This window comes from Myotis davidii, unplaced genomic scaffold (assembly GCF_000327345.1).
Source record: "Myotis davidii unplaced genomic scaffold, ASM32734v1 scaffold125, whole genome shotgun sequence".
Classification (NCBI taxonomy): Eukaryota; Metazoa; Chordata; class Mammalia; order Chiroptera; family Vespertilionidae; genus Myotis; species Myotis davidii.
In genome coordinates, this window is record NW_006299390.1 from 2,236,196 (window position 1) to 2,256,921 (window position 20,726).

General features: G+C 38.4%; 2 protein-coding genes across 4 annotated transcripts in view; one reads left to right on the forward strand and one right to left on the reverse strand.

Annotated features, from left to right (window-relative positions):
• The first annotated feature begins 320 nt into the window (after window positions 1-320).
• LOC102774734 (EF-hand calcium-binding domain-containing protein 10-like) lies at window positions 321-6,585 on the forward strand. Its single transcript, XM_006774942.2, has 4 exons — window positions 321-428; window positions 4,602-4,766; window positions 4,875-4,962; window positions 6,508-6,585. Exons 1-4 carry the CDS (start codon window positions 323-325, stop codon window positions 6,542-6,544), a joined length of 396 nt encoding a protein of 131 aa, XP_006775005.2. The 5' UTR covers window positions 321-322; the 3' UTR covers window positions 6,545-6,585.
• RINT1 (RAD50 interactor 1) overlaps window positions 6,012-20,726 on the reverse strand; it is a 32,259-nt gene continuing 17,544 nt past the window's right edge. For all 3 annotated transcript variants that reach the window (XM_006774888.2, XM_015571251.1, XM_015571252.1), the window contains 5 exons: window positions 18,805-19,004; window positions 11,525-11,739; window positions 8,338-8,518; window positions 8,146-8,264; window positions 6,012-6,874 (listed from right to left, as the gene is read on the reverse strand). In XM_006774888.2, coding sequence (XP_006774951.1) covers window positions 6,682-6,874; window positions 8,146-8,264; window positions 8,338-8,518; window positions 11,525-11,739; window positions 18,805-19,004 — 908 coding nt within the window. In that variant the 3' untranslated portion in view covers window positions 6,012-6,681. The remainder of the gene's footprint in view (window positions 6,875-8,145; window positions 8,265-8,337; window positions 8,519-11,524; window positions 11,740-18,804; window positions 19,005-20,726) is intronic.

Sequence of the window (20,726 nt, forward strand, 5' to 3'; positions counted from 1 at the left end):
CCTATTCCACTTGCCAAGGAATTTTCCTAGCTTCTGACTAACCTGCCTCACAAGTACTGAGCACAGGAAAAGACCATCAGGCCCAGCCGTAAGCCCCCATTAGGATGGGGAAGGGGGAAGGGGCGGGGGGTGTCTGCGGGCACCCCCCAGCACCCGTCTCCCTCAGGAAGCCCCGCGCCCCCACACTCCCACGGCTTCCCCTCAGGAGCAGAGAAAAGCTTCCATTGAGGTCACAGCCTATGCCCGGCTCTCAGGGCGGAAGAGGAGGAGTCCAATTGCCGCAAAGCTTCCTCGTCGCCTAGCAACGGCCTAACGCGGAGAGATGGAGAACAACAGCAGGGAGCTCCAGGCCAGGAAATACTTGGAAGAACATCGGATTATGGAGTTGCTGCACTATCTCACCAGTAGCCTGCTCTTTTTCCAGCCAAGTAAGGGTCTTGCCTACCACTCGGCTTTCTGTCCCACCCGCCTCCTCACAAGCTGCAGTTCCCGGAAATTCACGGTGCAGCCGCTCCTCCAGCCGGGCGCCCCCGCGCTTGCAGCCCTGCTGCTGCCCATTAAGGCTGTGGCCTTCAATTAGACAACTGCTCAGTGAACGGCCCTTTGTGCCCACCACCAGCCAGGTGCCCGCGGGACTCGGCCAGGGGGAGGGCTCCACCTGTTACTACTATGTGACGGGGCAAAAGCCTGAACCCCAGTCTCCTTTTCCTGGAAAACGGGAGTAGTAGTGCCGATCTCGGGGAAACGTGGGGAAGAATAGATAAATGAATTGCCCCTATGTCTCGCAAGGATCAGGTGTTTCCAATGTTTCCCCGACCTGAACGAGTTTTGAATCTGGTAAGAGCTAAACAATTGATAGTGCAAGATGGATCGGTGTTTTGGAGGAGTCTTTTCCTGACATTTTTACACCCCTGACCCCCTTTAAAAACTTGAAACATTTCTTAATTTTTGTGCGGTGATTTAAAAATTACGTTAAGATGAAAGTTATGTTGATGTCTTTTTACCCAAATGCAAAATTGTAACCTTGCCGGCCTCTCTCCACAAGAAGTGTTCAAAATGCCAAATTTATCCACCTCTTCCTTCAAGGAAATGGAAATACCAAACATTCCAACTTTGTCCCACCCAACCAATATGATCAGGTTTAGGGTAATCAAGCGCTCTCTAGTTCTTTTATTTTTTTTATATATTTTTTAAATATATTTTATTGATTTTTTACAGAGAGGAAGGGAGAAAGATAGGGAGTTAGAAACATCGATGAGAGAGAGAAACATCGATCAGCTGCCTCCTGCACATCTCCCACTGGGGATGTGCCCGCAACCAAGGTACACGCCCCTGACCGGAATCAAACCTGGGACCCTGCGGTCCCCAGGCGGATGCTCTATCCAGTGAGCCAAACCAGCCAGGGCAACATGTAAAATTTTGAGGGATGCAGTTCAACCGATAATACGGAGTGATGGAAGCTGCATGAACAGATGAGGAGTGAAGTTCTTTTAAATCGATAAAACAATACTCTGCAACAAATAAAAATAAATAGGGGGGGGGAGTACAAAGGAATGCATTCTTTTACATTTTTTATTTATTGATTTGAGAGAAAGGGAGAGAGAAATATCCATGTGAGAGAGAAACATCCATTGATTGCCTCCGGTATGGGCCCCAACCCCTACAACCTACTTTGACATTTGATTTTATTCCGTCTGTCCTATTCCTGTTTCCCCTGGGCTTTGTTTTTTTTTTATTATTATTTGTTTTAGTTTCTGTATTTCATGTTGGAGACTTTCTTCAAATGTCACATGATCCTTTTTCTGTCCATTTATATTAAAGAGTGAGGCACCAAAAAGATGGTAGGAAGATCTCTGTGTGTAGGCATGATGGTATACTAAAGGGCTCCACTGTAAGTTACATTCATCAAATGTTAAGTTGGTTGGAGCATTCTCCTGTACACCAAAAAGCTGCGGTTCCATTCCCGGTCAGGACCCGTAACGAGATTTTGGGTTGTTTTTGGTCAGGCACATTTGGGAGGCGACCAATGGATGTTTCTCTCTTACATCAATGTTCCTTTCTCTCTCCCTTCCTGTCTCTCTAAAAATTAATAAAAACATATCCTTGGGTGAGGATTAAAAAAAGAAAAAAAAAGAATGCACTTTTTTAAAAAAGCACTGGGGGGCCCTGGCCAGGTTGCTCAGTTGAGCATCATCCCCGTAGGCCAAGGTTGCAGGCTTGATCCCCAGTCAAGGCATATATACAAGAAGTAAAAAAAAAAAAAAAAAGAAACAAGCCAGCTGGGGGGGGAAAATCCTGGGTAAACTTCTTTAACATAAATGTTCGAGTTCACAAGTAACTCAAGGAAGCCTCCCGTGTCTCCGAGAAATTGAAAGCAGGGTTCTAGTCCTGACTGTGGATTTGGCCGTCCTGCAGGTTTTGCAGCTGATCAATGATTCTTTCTCATCATTGATGTTTCTTTCTCTCGCTCTTCCTTCTTCTCTAAAGTCAATAGAAATTGTTTTTTAAAAGAGACCTTATCTTTTAGAGATGTACATTCAAATACTTAATAATGAAATATGATTGCTATGATTTACTTCAAAATAACAGGAAGAGGGGAACTGGATGAGATTATGGTCAAATAAGACGGGCACAAATGATAACAGTTTAAGTTGGTAATGTTCATTATACTTTTCTACTTTTATTTATTTACTAGAGGCCTAATGCACGAAATTCGTGCAAGAGTAGACCTGAATGCACTTTTTTAAAAAAGCACTGGGGGGCCCTGGCCAGGTTGCTCAGTTGAGCATCATCCCCGTAGGCCAAGGTTGCAGGCTTGATCCCCAGTCAAGGCATTGCAGGAGGCAGATAAACAATGATTCTCTCTCACCGTTGATGTTTCTATCTTTCTTTTCTTTCCTCTCTAAAATCAATAAAAATATAATTTTTAAAAATGCCCAATCCCCTTTGCTTCCTCCTTTTATTAATAACTAGCTAACTGTGCCACTAACACTACCAGGGTCATGTCTTTATGTAAATGCCATAGTACTGGGAACCATTTCCACCTAATTGCTCTTCCTTCTTCTCTAAAGTCAATAGAAATTGTTTTTTAAAAGAGACCTTATCTTTTAGAGATGTACATTCAAATACTTAATAATGAAATATGATTGCTATGATTTACTTCAAAATAACAGGAAGAGGGGAACTGGATGAGATTATGGTCAAATAAGACGGGCACAAATGATAACAAGTAATCTAATAAATTAGATTAGTAATTTAGTAAATTTAGAAAAGTAGTTACCCCCAAATGTTTTATTTACTAGACGCCTGATGCATAAAATCTGTGCAAGAGTAGACCTTCTTTCCGCAGTCTGCTGGCACTGGCTTCCCTCTGGCACCTGGGACCCAGGCTTCCCTTGCAGCCCTGGTTTCATCCGGAAGATTGTCTGGAAGGACTTTCAGTCTAATTAGCATATTATGCTTTTATTATTATAGATTTATTCTCACCAGAGGGAGAGGTAGAGAAACATTGATGTGAGAGAGACACATTGATTGGTTTCCTCCCGCACGTGCCCCCACAGGGGCCAGGAATCTAGCCTGCAACCAAGGTATCGAACCCAGACCCTAGCTGGTTGGCTCAGTGTATAGAGCATCAGCCTGCAGACTGAAGAGTCTCAGGTTCGATTCCAGTCAAGGGCATGTACCTTGGTTGCAGGCACATCCCTAGTGGGAGGAGTGCAGGAGGTAACTGATCGATGTTTCTGTCTCATCAGTGTTTCTGGCTCCCTATTCCTCTCCCCTCCTCTCTGTAAAAAAATCAATGAAATATATTTAAAAAGAAAAAGAACCGAACCCGGAATCCTTCAGTCCACAGGCCGACGCTCTATCCACTAGAATCCTTCAGTCCACAGTCCGACGCTCTATCCACTGAGTCAAACTGGTTAGGGCTTTTTTTTTTTTTTTTTTTTTTACAAATGAACATTTATGCCTCCTAATTGGAATAGTCTTTTATTTTATCCCTTTTTTCAGTTGGCCACCTTCTTTTCTGCATCATGCTGTTTCAGTATTCTTTTTTATTTTTAAATACATTTTATTGATTTTTTTACAGAGAGGAAGGGAGAGGGATAGAGAGTTAGAAACATCGATGAGAGAGAAACATCGATCAGCTGCCTCCTGCACACTCCCCACTGGGGATTGTACCCGCAACCAAGGCACATGCCCTTGACCGGAATCGAACCTGGGACCCTTCAGTCCGCAGGCCGACGCTCTATCCACTGAGCCAAACCGGTCAGGGCTGTTTCAGTATTCTTAGTTTTCAACTCTGTCTGCATATTAGAATCACCTGAAGAGCTTTTGGGAGGAAAAAAACAAACAAAAACAAACCCAGATCTGGTCTCTTGACTTCTTTTTATTCAATAATCTGTGGCAGAGCACAGATTACTGGTATGTAATTAAGTTTTCAGGATCTTGCCTTTCTCACAAGCTAGGTCTCTATCCCCAGCGCACAGTACAGTACCTTGAGCCATTTAACAACTTAATAATTGTTAAATGACTGTATCCATTTGTGACATATTTTAATTTCATATCAAAAAGAATTGGAACTATTTTTTTTTCCTTTACAGCTAAACCAAGAGAGTATTTAATATCTCTATTGGAACGACTGAGAATTGCTAAAGAAACAGGTGTGTCCTTTCCTGTCTTTATGGATCACAGTAACATTGTGGCTATGTTTGAGATGATGGACTCTGCACACAGAGGCACCATATCATTTTTGCAGTACAAAGGAGGTCAGTGTCTAATGCAAGTCGAGGTAATAGTTAGTAGTCATTCCATAACTTTCTCTAGACAAAAATGATTTGCTTTGTAAACTTTCCTTCTGATTCTGACTTCTATAGCCCTAGAGACCCTGGGTCTGTTAACTGAAGATGAAGATTTAAAAGATGATGGAGATGGAATAACTTTGCAGAAATTCAAGGATGAAGTGTAAGTTCATTTTCTAATGAGTAATATTTAAAGAATATGGTTTTGAAGTACAATTAATATCTTTTAAAACAGAATCCTAACCTTTTTTTAATTTTTAAATTGATTTTTAGAGAGAGGAGTGGGAGACAGAAACATAAATGATGAGAAAGAACCATTGATCAGCTGCCCCCTGCACGCCCTCTTCCGGGGATGGAGGGGCCTGCAACCCAGGCATGTGCCCTGACCAGAAATCAAACCAGCAACCTTTCAGTGCACAAACACCCAACCAACTGAGCCATACCAGCCAGGGCCAGGTTCCTATCTTTTGATAGAAACTTTTAGCTGACTAGCAAGTGAGGACAGGGAGGGATGACAGAAAAGTTCCTGAGCCTGGGGAGAGGGGAGAGAGAAAACGCTGGAGTTAGGAAATTTCAGAGGCAGCTTCATTTTCTTAATGGGAAACCCCAGCAATTCTCAAAGAATGAGATAGAAAAGCCCCATTTGCTAGAAGGACTAACAGAAAAGCTTTGAGTCCAATACACTAGGTGGAAACTCTCAGTATAAAAGAGAGTTACAGAATTTCTCTCAAAATATTTCCTCAAAATTATTTAGCACAAAGTGTTTATCAACAGTATAGGGTGCATGCCAGACTGACTATTTAAAATTTGAAGTATTGCCCTAACCAGTTTGGCTCAGTGGATAGAGTGTCGGCCTGCGGACTGAAGGGTCCCAGGTTTGATTCCGGTCAAGGGCATGAACCTTGGTTGCGGGCACATCCCCAGTAGGGGGTGTGCAGGAGGCAGCTGATCGATGTTTCTCTCTCATCGATGTTTCTAACTCTCTTCCTCTTCCTTCCTCTCTGTAAAAAAATCAATAAAATATATTTTTTAAAAATTTTAAAAAAAATTTGAAGTATTACAACATAAAAAGTATTAAGTAAATGCTAAATCAGAAAAAAAAACCATTGGAATAAAATTTGGTAGTTGAAGAAAGACTAGTCTAACTCAGTTTGTTTAAAAGTTTTACTCACTGAGCATTTATTCACAAGAAATCATTAACATAATCCAAGGCCAAGGTAAAGTTAGAAAGTTTAATATTCCTATCTCATCATCAGTTACATACGTATTAAACAAAAATTGTTTAATTACATTCCCTACCCCTCGGAAGATTAAAGCACAGTGCTCTGGCCTGAAATGTTTCATCCCAAAGAAAAGGTTTCCCACAGACATGTGGACTAAAACAAGGAAGTATTTTAAATGGAAGGACATTTGTGGTAAATGAGAGCAATCCTATTTTAGTCACTATCTCTTAATGTGTTTTCTTACAGGAAATACAGTGAATTTCCAAACTAGATACAGGAACTTCAATTACAAACATGTGTTCTAAAGTGATTTTTTAAAAATTTATTTGCTGTGTTTGATTATCCACAATAGTCTCCCTTAGTTAACAGGAAATTGAAATTTGGTTACAATTTGTTATCTCTGCACTTGTATTTTATTTAACACATATTCAGCATTTATATCTGAGTTTCCATGGCTTCTGAGTTTTCTGTTTTTGTTTTCTTAGGGACAAAAGGGCTCAGAAAATATGGTCAGCATTTTAATAACACTGTAAGTCAAAGGTAATAAATGATTCTATAAAGTTTTCAGTTATCCAGCTTCATTAATTCGGAACTTCATCGTTTAACTTAATCCAATTGGCTTCCTCTTTGTTCAAAAAAGGGGGGGAGGGGGAAATGCATTATTTTCCAGTGTTAGGCCAGTTTGTCCTCAAATTAAGTAGAATCTCAACATCTTGTGGAGCCAGTTTGTAAATTCCAATTTCATTTAATGCTGCTGTAGCAGGAGGCTGCCCAGAAGTTGACTGCAGGACATCTTTCAGAAGTAGTGCAGAACCAATGTTCAAATTCAAAATAATACAGGCTTCTTTTACACTGTATAAAAAAAGTAGGGAGGAAATGAGATCTCCATTATCTTTATCATCCACATTATTCTATAACAATTTCATTTTGAGAAACTAAAGAGCTTTCCTGCACCTCTAGTCATGTGCCCTCAATAAAAACTATGTATGGGTTTATTATTTGGTTCTTTTAACATATTAGGACTATGTATGTGTACAGAGTTTGTATTTCATCAGGTTACTATAAGGTAATAGCATCACTGTTTTCAATAGTATCCATTACTTCCCAAAATACAATATTTTTTTTATATATATTTTTATTGATTTTTTACAGAGAGGAAGGGAGAGAGATAGAGAGCTAGAAACATTGATGAGAGAGAAACATTGATCAGCTGCCTCCTGCACATCTCCTACTGGGGATGTGCCCGCAACCCAGGTACATGCCCTTGACCAGAATCGAACCTGGGACCTTTCAGTCCGCAGGCCGATGCTCTATCCACTGAGCCAAACCGGTTTTCGGGCCAAAATACAATATTTGATATTAGTCTATTAAATGTAGCTAAGACTCTAGGTAGATTAGGATATGGGAAAAGAGAAAATTAAGGGATGAAATGAATGCAGTAGAAAGGTAGACTACTGAAACAAAATAAAAAACAGAAATAGAAAGCTGACTGAAATGAGCAAAAATATAATCTCAGAAAGACCCAAACAATTCAAATTTTACATCAATAATTTCTAAAAATACTTCTAAGAATTCTTCCTATAATTATATACTTAGAACCAAAATTAACGTCAAATGTTTAAAAACAAGAATTTTCTTCAAGCCTGGCCTGTTATTATATACTAAACATATTTTTAATTTCTTACATTTATCAACTATGGTAGAACTGACCTTGCTTTCATTTTTCTATTAATTTCTCTAGTAATAAGCAAATCAGAGTATTAAAGCAAATGCTAGAAAAGAAAGCCCAGCATATAATTTATATCTAGTGCTGGTGAACTTTTTGGGGTCATGGGTCAAATGTAGGATGGGCAAAAGTAGGTTCACAGTTGTGAGTATGTGAACCATAGTTTATTCTTGTATTAGTATTATTATTTCTTAATTATTGTATTTTTTTCCAGATGAACTACTATAAACCTACTTTTGCCCCACCCTGTATTATTCTGATACACAATGAACACATAAAATTTTTACTTGATGCTATATACATTTAACATCATTGGAACCCTAAAGTTCTTAAAAAAGGAATTAACCTCCTCTCAGGATTTGATACATCAAACTCAATGGTTAAAAACTGAGCTTACTGTTTAAAGTAATTTTCTGGTCTCTTGCAATAGTGGGAGAACAAAGGGAAAAGATTCCGAGTCATATCGAACTGCAACTGAGCTGCTCCTCCTTCATTGAAGTGATTAGCCAGAATGATCTGAAACAAAGAATAGTTCATATCACAGTTGCCTTCATCATCATAGCCCCCAAATAGTCTATTCCTTACTTACTTCTTGGTAGATATATATATCCAGCTTCTCTACGAGCATTTGCCAGAAAGTTTTAAATAAAGAGAAGCAAAGCTGCTGTTCCAACTGAAGTAAACGGTCTCGTAACGTCAGCAGGAGGGGGCAAGCCGAGCTGGACAGGGACATGACTGCCTGCTCAGCCTGAGAGGGCAAGGACAACCACCTGGGAAAACAAGAGCAGCACTGCCTGTAGCACATTAATTTTTACCATAAACATTTTCATCAGTTTGTGTTTTTAAAGATTTAACAAATTTAAAATTTGGGGAAGTGCACTGTCTTGAGGTATCTATCTATATATATAAAAAACCAGCAACCGGAATGCCAGAATGACTGGAACGACCAGACTGCAGCTGGCCAACCAGAATGATTGGGGGTGGAGCCAGCTGCCCAATCTCCCTCGGCCCCACTCCCGGGCTGGCCCCTCCCCTGATTGGCCACCACCCACCCTGATCGGGGGCAGGGCTGGCCGACCACCCTCCTGCATCCCCTCCATCCTGCCATCCTGCCCCTGATCTGCTCCCATCGGGGTGGACTAGCCAGACCTTACCCATGCACGAATTCATGCACTGGGCCTCTAGTCTATATGTAAAAGGCTAATATGCTAAGTGTCCAACCGTCCTACTGGTCGCTATGATGCACACTGACCACCAGGGGGCAGACGCTCAATGCAGGAGCTGCTGTGATGCGCACTGGCCATTTACAGAGAAATGGCACTGTGGACCTGGCACCCACAAAGCAACACTCAGCTTCCTCCAAGTGGGACACAGGCCCCACCACCACCCTGGAGCAACAGCCCACCAAATTGCAGCTGACGCTGCCAAGACCCCATGGCGCAAAATGTGGCCCACAGCCCAGCCCAGCCCAGCCCAGAAACGGTGGCTGTGGGCACCGGGTAATGACATCATGTAGTAACATCTGGATTCCTCTCCCTAGTGACTAGCCTCCTTGGAGTTTCTTTAGCCCAGGAACATGACTTGCTTTATAGCCAGGTGCAAACATTTTATATTTTAACCAAATGTCTGTGAAGTGTTTTCCCGTGCCTCATCTCATTTGATCCTCACAGGATTCCTAGAGTAGGTAGATAGGAAACTCAGTGGAATCCTATTTTCTTTTCATTACCAGAAAACGGAGATTTAGAAAGCTTAAAAACTTGACCCAACTGAAAAGAAGTTGGAAATGGGGGACCTTGAAAATGACTTCAGGTTTTCTCACTGCGCAGAATATAATTAAACATTGATGCAGTTAAATATTTTACCCTTTGTTCTCCCTGCATGGTCTACAATAATAATCTGCTTCATGTTGATATTTACTGCTGTGTAGCTGACAATTAACCTGAAAGAGAAGTTGGGGTGTTTCACTGGCTAAAAAAAGTTTAGCTAAATCAGAAAGCAGGTCTAATTAAGCAACCTTATTCTATATCTATACAAAAGGCTAAGTTGACTTGCGCATGTGTGATACATATAAAGTTCTCGCTGGCTCCAATCGCACACGTGTGTTTCCATCTGTCATTAAGAGTGAATATATTTTAGTCTATAGTGAATTTAGTTGAAACTTCTATTATTGATAATGGGCAAATAGCGATATTAAAATATTTCTTCTAATTAATTTCCTTTCAATGTGCACGAATTCATGCACTGGGCCACTAGTTTTGAATAAGAAAAGATGTACAGCATTTAAAACTCTCTCAGAAAAATAAATATACATATATTTATACTTTAGCTCTCAAATATTGTTTATTTAGTGGAGATGATAGATTAAAAATTTTTAAATATATTTTATTGATTTTTTACAGAGAGGAAGAGAGAGGGATAGAGAGTCAGAAACATCGATGAGAGAGAAACATCCATCAGCTGCATCCTGCATCCCCCCCCCACTGGAGATGTGCCCGCAATCAAGGTACATGCCCTTGACCGGAATCGAACCTGGGACCTCTCAGTCCGCAGGCCAACGCTCTATCCACTGAGCCAAACCGGTTAGGGCTAGATTAAATTTTTTAAATCCCCAAAGAGGACTTACTGAAATAATTTTAAGACAGTTAAAATGTAAAACATATTAGCATTTAAGATAACAGCTAATTTTATGCTCTAATTTTTAGCAAAACAGGGACTACTTCCAAGTTGGTTAGGACTGTGTTAGGACAAAAAGGTATTGCTGCTGTCAAGGAGCTCAGTCTAGTGGAGGTAACAGGTGTCCACAAGGAGTTATGGCAGGAGAACGAATTGGACAATACAAGCATGTACAGAGGACTACAGCAGCCCCTTACTGGAGTGTAAGCAAGCCCCTTACTTTGAAAATGAGTGACAGGCTAGGCAGTGGTCGGCAAACCGCAGATCACGAGTCACTTGCGACTCTTTGGCCCCTCGCGTCTCTTCCACAAAATACCACGTGCAGGCACACACATACAGTGCGACTGAAACTTCGTGGCCCATGCGCCGAAGTCGGTTTTCGGCCTGAGCGAGTCTATTTTGAAGAAGTGGCGTTAGAAAAAGTGGGGGTACATTCACTGAGGTCAACCCCTCAGATTGAGGACGTTTTTAGCAAAGGCCAGCTTAGGAGTACTCTAATTAAGTTAATAACAAGGTACCTACCTATATAGTTTAAGTTTAAAAAATTTGGCTCTCCAAAGAAATTTCAATTGTTGTACTGTTGATAGTTGGCTCTGTTGACTAATGAGTTTGTGACCACTGGGCTAGGCCATTCAACTCACATCATACATCAGCTCTCTGTATTTACAGACACATCTGAAGGTTAAATTATGATCAGTTCATTCTGATTAAGAGCAAATCTATTTTATCCCGGCCATTGTAGCTCAGTGGTTGAGTGTTGACCTATGAACTAGGAGGTCATAGATCGAATCCCAGTCAGGGCACATGTCCGGGTTGTGGGTTCAATCCCAGTGGGGGCATGCAGGAAGCAGCCGATAGATGATTTTCTCTCATTACTGATGTTTCTATCCCTCTCCCTTACTCTCTGAAATCAATAAGGAAATATATTTTATTTTTAAAAGAAAAAATATATTTTAGACAGAAACAGTTAACTAAGTTTGGTGTGCAAAAGGCCTAACTCTGTGCTATTTAGATATCTTGGAAATCTGACGGTATATATCATCTTTTAACTTTTACCAAACTGGAGTTGAGAGTTGACTTGTAAGAAAATACAGAGGACTTACCTTTCTTTTCTATACGATTTTGCAGCATCTTTGACTTCTCTAAAAACATGGTCTACTTGACGGGTCAACATGTCATGTTTTAAACGCTCTAACAGGTTAGTCATGTCATCAAAGACAGAGCTCTCCATAGAGGCTAGTTGTCCCAGCTGCAGTTTACTGAGAGTGTTATTCTCTGCAAAGACCTCCAGTGCCGCCTGTTGAAGTTGTAGAAAGAACTGAAAGCAAAAATATGTGAACACATTTATTGAGATGCTTTACCAGCTTGCAATAGAACTCATATATAATTCAGTCATTTAAAGTACACAATTCAGTGGCTTTTATTATATTCAGGCTTGCATGTATCTCACAATTTTAGAACATTTTCATTACTCCAAAAAGAAACCCCACACTCTTGGACATTCTCCTCCATCCCCTCCACACTCTCCCTATGGGTTTGCCTATTCTGGACACTTCATATAAATGGAATCATACAGATTGTGGTTCTTTGTGACTAGCTCCTTTCACTTAGCATGTTTTCATGATTCATCCATGTTGTTACATGTATTAGTATTTTATTTGTATTGCTAAGTAATATTCCATTATATGGATATGCCACATTTTGATGGACATTGGATTGTTTCCACTTTTTGTCTATTATGAATAATGCTGTTATGAACATTTGTGTGGACATATGTTTTCAATCCTTTTAAGTATATACCTAAGAGAGGAATCCCCTCCACACTCTCCCTATGGGTTTGCCTATTCTGGACACTTCATATAAATGGACTCATACAGATTGTGGTTCTTTGTGACTAGCTCCTTTCACTTAGCATGTTTTCATGATTCATCCATGTTGTTACATGTATTAGTATTTTATTTGTATTGCTAAGTAATATTCCATTATATGGATATGCCACATTTTGATGGACATTGGATTGTTTCCACTTTTTGTCTATTATGAATAATGCTGTTATGAACATTTGTGTGGACATATGTTTTCACTCCTCTTAAGTATATACCTAAGAGTGGAATTGCTGGATCATATGCTAATTCTATGTTTAACAGTTTGAGAAACTGCCAAACTGTTTTCCACAACAATTGCACCATCTTATTTTTCCATCAACTGTGTGAGGATTCCAATTTCTCCACAACCGTGCCAAGAGCTGTTATTATGTCTTTTTTACCATAGTCCTCCTTCATAGTTTGTATGAAGTGGTATACCATGGTGGTTTTGATTTGCATTTCTCTGATGGTTACCATACTTCCTTAAGTAATCATTTTCCTAGACAGATTTAAAGTTGTAGCAATCTACCATGTATAAGAGTTAATTACAATGTCATTTTTACCGCGGTATTTTAGGTAGAGTTAGTATTATTTTTTCTGCCCTATAGGGAAACAGTGCTGTGAATATTAACAAAAGACTAAAAAGAACCTAATGTCCATGAACAGGGGTTGGGGATGGCCACACTTAGTTGTTCAGTGACGGATATGTGAGAGGCCACCTTTGTATTTCTGCTGAAACTATCTGGAAAGAGGCACTATCCTTTTGAGACTGCTGATGGACCAAGTGGTCCTGGGCCACCTATCGTCACACTTACCAGTGTGTCTGAGTATGAAGCCAGAAAACAACTTCAGAGCTGCCATGCCTAATCCTCAGAGTAACACAAATTCCTCACTTCCTCATTGCCCCCGCTTCCCACTGAGGCCTATGCATCAGGTTTCTGTCACCTATCCCTGAAAACTTCCTAATTCTGAATGGATGGGCATGTCAGGCTTGGCACAACCTGGGAATGGAGAGACAGCTTTAGCAGAGAATCTCAATAAGTGGAAGGTCAACTCTTGTCCACTTTTCCTTTTTATTTTTCTAAGTTTGTAATACAAGAGTTTTAATGATTTATTTTGTTAATCCTCATGGGAGAATATTTTTCCAGAGAGTAGTAGGGAGGGAGGAGGAAGAAAGAGAGAGAGAAACATCGAAGTGAGATCCTCTCACACAAGCCCCAACGGGGACCAGGGATTGAACCTGCAACCTAGATACAGGCCCTTGACGCTCTAACCACTGAGCACCCGGCCAGGGCTATGATTGTTATTTAAAGCATTCAGAGTCTAGAGAACTATGAAGGTGATAAAGGGACGTTTGATTTTAAACAAAATTTGTACCATAGTAACATACTAGGACACAGAATTCATAATATGAAGAATCAACTCTAAAATTTGGTTATTTCTCTGTTGACAGAAGGACAGTTAATTCAGCATCAGAAAGAAATTTTCAGTGTCAGGTAATTTTCTAAGGATAAGGATGATGGCAAATTCATCTTTGTTAAAGGCTACAGCCCTAAAGTTAGTTAGTGATGTTCCACAAATATTTCACTGAAGTTAAAAATCTGTCCCTGAATGAGTTTCTTTTTAAATCATCTGGCACAAGAATCAAGAATGACAATTTGTTTCATACTATTGAAAACACTTAGCAGAAAATGGAGCAGTGTGGGGGCTGAATGAATAAACTACTTACTAAAATTAGGAACATGATACAAAAAAGTATACAATGAATATATTCTGATTAGGTGACTTTATAAAGATAAATGCATTGATCATTATTACACTCTACACTGTATTTTAAAATGATTATTTGAAATTATAATTGTGAAATATTGTCTTATTTTCCTTGCTCAGCAGAATATTATGTACAAAGATTTCAGCTAACATTTTTGTAGAAAAAGTAGGTTTTAAATAATTATTATTACAGCCAAAGACCAGACTAAAATAAATTATGATTTTGTTTATCAGATTTTTATTGTGTTTACATCTGTAATTAGTATATTTATTTTTATTTCCTATTTATTTTGGTTTATTACCCTGTATTTAAGATAAAGACTACTTTTTATATTTCACAGTAAAGGAATACAGTTTTTGCCTATCTTTTAGCAGTACATTATAATTCTATATACAACACATTATATAATACATTACCAGTATACTATAATTTTTTGTCATAAATTCATAATTTCAGATACATTCTTGTCATGTTTTTTAGACTTCCTCCCTAACCCAATATTAAATATTTCTAAATGTCTATGTTCGGCTATATGTCATTTCTGTTTTTATTTTTTGTTTTATTGCATTAAGATTAGATTTGACAATGTACAGAAATTTTAAATTAATTTACCTTGTCCATTTTTGTGACTCATGTGGGCACATTCAAAGTTTACATTTTCCTTAGTATACTGTGAATTTGTCAGCAATTCTCAGTTAATCTAATTATTTAACTGTGATTTTTCAATCCCCACCTTACCTATTATATTTTTTAAAATGGTACTTTTGCCCTAGCTGGTTTGGCTCGGTGGATAGAGCATCGGCCTGCGGACTGAAGGGTCCCGGGTTCGATTCCGGTCAAGGGCATGTACCTTGGTTGCAGGCGCATCCCCAGTGGAGGGTGTGCAGGAGGCAGCTGATCGGTGTTTCTCTCTCATTGATGTTTCTAACTCTCTATTCCTCTCCCTTCCTCTCTGTAAAAAATCAATAATATATATATTTTTTAAAATAAAATAAAATGGTACTTTTAAGTCTTTAGTTAAAATTATTTTTTCCACCTTACTGAAAAACCACACACAGATATTGTAGCTCTCTCCCCCTTTTTTCTTTTTGGCTAAAACCTGAAGCATATTCCCCTCTTGTTCTTTTACCCTCCCCTCCTCCCCGCAATAGTAAACAGCTTTATTTATTTATTTATTTCCCCCTTTATTTTTTTGTTGTTGCTTGATTTCCTCTTTGATCCATTGGTTGTTTAGTAGCATATTATTTATAGTCTTCATGAGTTTGTGTTTTTTCCAGTTTTCTTCCTGTGGTTGATTTCTAGTTTCATACCACTGTGGTTGGAAAAGATGCTTGATATGATTTCAGTCTTGTTGACTTTACTGAGACTTGTTTTGTGACCTAACATGTGGTCTATGTTAGAAAATGTTCCATGTGCACTTGAAAAAAATGTATGTATCTGCCGTTTTTAGATGAAATGTTCTGTAAGTGTCTATTAAGTTAATCTGGTGTAATGTGATCGGTAAGGCCATCATTTCCTTATTAATTTTCTGTCTGTATGATCTCACTGGTGTGAGATATTAAAATCCCCAACTATTATTGTGTTACTCTGGATTTCTCCCTCTATGCCCATGAACAATTGCTTTATAAAGTTAGGTGCTCCTATGTTAGTTGTGTAGATATTTACAATTGTTTTGTCCTCTTCTTGGATTGACCCCTTTATAATTGCTATCTCCTTGTCTTTTTTAAATGTTTTAAAGTCTATTTTGTCTGACAGGAGTATTCCTATGCCAGCTTTCTTTTCATTTCTATTCACATGAAATATCTTTTTTCATCCCTTCACTTTCAATCTGCATGTGTCTTTCAATTAGAAGTGTCTCTTGTTAGATTGGTCATGTTTTTTTAATTACTATTATAGGTGGATCATGTTTTCAAATTCACAGAACCAAAACCTGTGTCATTTTATTGGAGCATTTAATCCATTCACATGTAAAGTAATTATTGATAAGTATTGCCATTTTGTTCATTATTTTTTGGTTGTTTTATAGTTCTCCTCTGTTCCTTTCTTCTTCTCTTAATCTCTTCCCTTTTGGTTTGCCGTTTTTCTTTAGTATTTTATTTGGATTTCTTTCTCTTTGTTCTTTGCAGGTTTATAGCTGTAGTTATCATGAGGTGTGTGTGTGTGTGTGTGTGTGTGTGTATCTGTAGCAGTCTATTTTAAGCTGATAGGTCTTTAAGTTTGAAGATATTCTATAAGGACAATTTTCACTCCCCCTCCCATGCTTTACATTATTGATATCATGTTTTAGATCTTTTTCTATTGTGCATCTCCTAACTACTCATGGTTTAAGTCTGATACTTTTTCTTTTGACCTCTGTAGTAGCTTCTTACATATATGATATGCTGTATTTATTAAGTATTTGACTTTACTTATGAGATTTTTTTTCCTTTCTCCTATTTCTAGTTATGAACTTCCCTTTCTGCTTAAAGAAGACCCTTTAATATTTCTTGTAAAGCTGGTATAATGATGATGGACTACTTTAGTTTTTGTTTGTCCAGGAAACTCTTTTTTTTAAAAAATATATTTTTATTGATTTTTACAGAGAGGAAAGGAGAGGGATAGAGAGTCAGAAACATCGATGAGAGAGAGAGAGACATCAATGATGACAGAGAATCATTGATTGGCTGTCTCCTGCATGCCCCACACTGGGGATCAAGCCTGCAACCTGGGCATGTGCCCTGACCAGGAATCCAACCATGACCTCCTGGGTCATAGGTCGAAGCTCAACCACTGAGCCATGGCAGCCAAGCCAGGAAACTCTTTCTTTAAATTCTGAAGGATAACCCTGCTGGATAAATTATTCTAGGTTGTAGGTTCCTTTCTTTTAGCTCTTTAAAAATATCCTGCCACTCCCTTCTGGTCTATAAAGTTGCTGCTGAAAAATCAGCTCACAGCCTTATGGGGTTTTACTGTTTTTTACCTCTTGCCTCCTTCAAGAAGGTGTCTCTAACTTTTGCCGTTTTAATTACATTATGTCTTCGTGTGGGTATCTTTGAGTTCATTTTGTTTGGAACTCTCTGTGCTTCCTGAACCAGGATGTTTGTTTCCTTTCCCAGGTTACAAAAGTTTTCAGGCATTATTTCTTTTCTTTTTTTAAAAAATATATTTCTTTAGTGATTTCAGAGAGGAAGGGAGAAGGAGAGAGATAAAAACATCAATAATGAGAGAGAATCATTGATCAGCTGCCTCCTGCACACCCCCCACTGGGGATCGAGCCCACAACCCAGGTATATGCCCTTGGCCGGAATCGAACCTGGACCTTTCAGTCCACAGGCTAACGCTCTATCCACGGAGCCAAGCAGGCTAGGGCAGCCATTATTTCTTTAAATAAAGTTCCTGTTCCTTTCTTTTCTTTTTTTTTTACTTCTGGGATCCCTATATTACTAATGTTTGAGCAAACTGTTTTTCATTTTACTTTTCTAGTTTTATTTCATGATATAATTATATAATACTTTATAATGTATCTTCATATTCATTATTCTCATTTTAGTTTTTTCACCTAAATATATTTATTTCACTGTTTTATGATCATCTTAATTTTCTGTTAAGGCTTCCTGTCATGAAACCTATGTCATGGCACAAGCTGGTGAAACCCCAAGCTGATTTTTATATCACACAGATGATCTTAGAATAGCAATTCTTAACCCCAGGGTACCCTAAAAAGGAGTTCTTGGAGGCCCTCTGGATCATTTTAATGTCTAAAACAGCTATAGGCATTAATCTATGTATGTTAAATTGGGAAGGCTAAGTTTCTGGAAGTATATATTGGAAAATCTGGTTAACAAAGCCCTAACACCCAATATATTCCTTGGATTAATAAAAAGAGTAAAAATAAATTACCAGTTAATATATATTTAGGCAGACCAAATCTGTCAACACATGGAATCTACATGGAGAAAAGATGGGTAAGTAAAATTATTGGAAGTAAAAGGTGTTACAGTACTTGTTAATTGTACCCAACATTTTGATATTTAGATTTATTTAAAACATCCCTTCCAGTAATTTAATTAGTTAATTTTCTTGGATGTGATAATGGTAGTTATGTTTTTTTAAAAGGGAGCTCTTATCTTTCAGAGGTATATATATTAAAATATTTACCAAGAAACATGATATTTGAGATTTGAGTCCAAATAATCAAACATGGGGAGTGGAGGTTTCATTTTGTTTAAAATGACACAAAACTGGTATGAGAAGCTGGGTGACAGTCATATGCAGATTCATTTTATTATTCTATTTATGCTTGTATATGTTTGAAAATAAACAAAACAAATAATTTTAATGTATGAAATCATTAAAAATTTTAACATAGTTTATATTTTTTGTGATTCTTCATAATTTGTCACATTTTGAGGCATTCAAGAGATATCAAGTGTTATTATTTTATTTTCCTTAAAGTTCTGGATTTTATTGACTTTTCTGAGATGACAATTACCATACATGTAATTCCCAAGTATAAAGTCTAAAGAGAACTATAAACAACTATTTCATGAAATGTTGGCTTTTTTTCCCCAATGATTAAAATATCAGGATTATTTAACCATTTGAGAGTTGACTGAGAAAAATATGTACTTTAATCACACCTTTTAAGTTTGGCCTAATTGTTATTCTGCCTAATGTGTATTTTTGCTTGCTATAGAATCAACATTTCAAAAGGTAAAACTATTTGTAGTACTAATGTATTATTCAATATAAAAGCACATTAACTTACAATATTGTCAGCCCAGTCTGCTAGCACTGTTGAGATATAGTTCACAGCATTAAGAATCGCACAGTATCGAAAGCCAAGGGAAGCTCTGGTCTCTTCTTTCATCACCTGAGTCAGTCGTATCCTAAAATCATCTACTAAGTCCTTCTGTAACTCCAGGAACTGCAGCTTTCTGGAAGCTGTGGGAAGATTTTTATACCTGTCTGTGGAGAAAGTTAACAAAACATATGAAGGTTTTTGGTACTGAATATGATATAGCTATAGGTTTTCCCTACTGATATGCCTTGGTGCCCTTGTCAAAAATCAATTGGCCATTCAAGTATGGATCTATTTCTAAATTTTCTAAGGATGTAGGTTTCGCAAGTCTATATATTTGTCAAAACTCACTGGACTGTATACATAAAATCTATGCTTTTCACTGTATATAAATCATGCCTCAATTTTTTAAAGGACATATGAAATAATTATATACAAAAAGCACTCCATTGCCAAAGCCGGCTTGGCTCAGTGGATAGAGCGTAGGCCGCTGGACTGAAGGGTCGCGGGTTTGATTCCGGTCAAGGGCATATGCCTGCATTGCGGGCTCGATCCCCAGTAGGGGGTGGGGCGAGCAGGAGGCAGCCAATCAATGATTCTCATCATTAATGTTTCTATCTCTCTCTCCCTTCCTCTCTGAAATCAATAAAAATATTTTTTTTTAAAAGCACTCCATTTCTACAACAATAAATGACATTTTTTTAAAAGGAAGGAGGAACTAGGATAGGTTAAAATAGATACCTACATAAGAATTTATAGGTGAAAAAAAAAAAGAATTTATAGGTGAAATGGTAAGCTGTCTGAAGTGTTCTTTAAAATTACTCCAGGGGGAAAAAAAAGTTGGGGAGAAAAATATATAATAGAAAGATGAGAATTTAAGAAAACCTTAATATATACCTGAGGGTTCATTATATTATGCTACACTATGTATGTTTAAAAACTTCCATTGGGCCGAAACCGGTTTGGCTCAGTGGATAGAGCGTCGGCCTGCAGACTGAGAGGTCCCAGGTTCGATTCCGGTCAGGGGCATGTACCTTGGTTGCGGGCACATCCCCAGTGGGGAGTGTGCAGGAGGCAGCTGATTGATGTTTCTCTCTCATCGATGTTTCTAACTCTCTCTCTCTCTCCTTTCTCTCTGTAAAAACTCAATAAAATATATTAAAAAAAAAAAAACTTCCCTTGGCCCTGGCCGTGTAGTTCAGTTGATCAGAGTGTCATCCCAATATGCCAAGGTTGCGGGTTTGGCCCCCAGTTAGGACACATATAAGATTCAACCAATGGCCGAAGCCGGTTTGGCTCAGTGGATAGAGCGTCAGCCTGTGGACTGAAAGGTCCCGGGTTCGATTCCGGTCAAGGGCATGTACCTGGGTTGCGGGCACATCCCCGGTGGGAGATGTGCAGGAGGCAGCTGATCGATGTTTCTAACTCTCTATCTCTCTCCCTTCCTCTCTGTAAAAAATCAATAAAATATATATTTAAAAAAAAAAGAAAAGATTCAACCAATGAATGCATAAATAAGTGGAACAACAATGATGTCTCTTTCCCCCTCTCTCTCTCTCTCTCTCATTCTCCCTCTCTAAAATCAATGAAGATATATTTTAAAAACATTTTTCTTTAAAAAAAAAAAAAAAAGAAAATTTCCATAATAAAAAGTAAAGTTTTTCTTTAGTTCAGCCAGCATGGCTCAGTGGTTGAGTGTTGACCTATGAACCAAGAGGTGACAGTTCGATTCCGGGTCAGGACACATGCCCGAGTTTCAGGCTCTGATCCCCAGAGAGGGGCATGTAGGAGGCAACCAATCTAATATTCTCATCATTGATGTTTCTATCTTTTTCCCTCTCCTTTTCTCTCAAAAATCAGTAAGAATGTATTAAAAAAAAAAAAAAAAC

Bases quoted from the DNA above. Each gene is read 5' to 3' on its own strand.
- LOC102774734 (XM_006774942.2), top strand. From the start codon at position 323: ATGGAGAACAACAGCAGGGAGCTCCAGGCCAGGAAATACTTGGAAGAA. The intron at 429-4,601 runs GTAAGGGTCTTG...TTTCCTTTACAG, and splicing joins CCTGCTCTTTTTCCAGCCAA to CTAAACCAAGAGAGTATTTA. The intron at 4,767-4,874 runs GTCAGTGTCTAA...TGACTTCTATAG, and splicing joins ATTTTTGCAGTACAAAGGAG to CCCTAGAGACCCTGGGTCTG.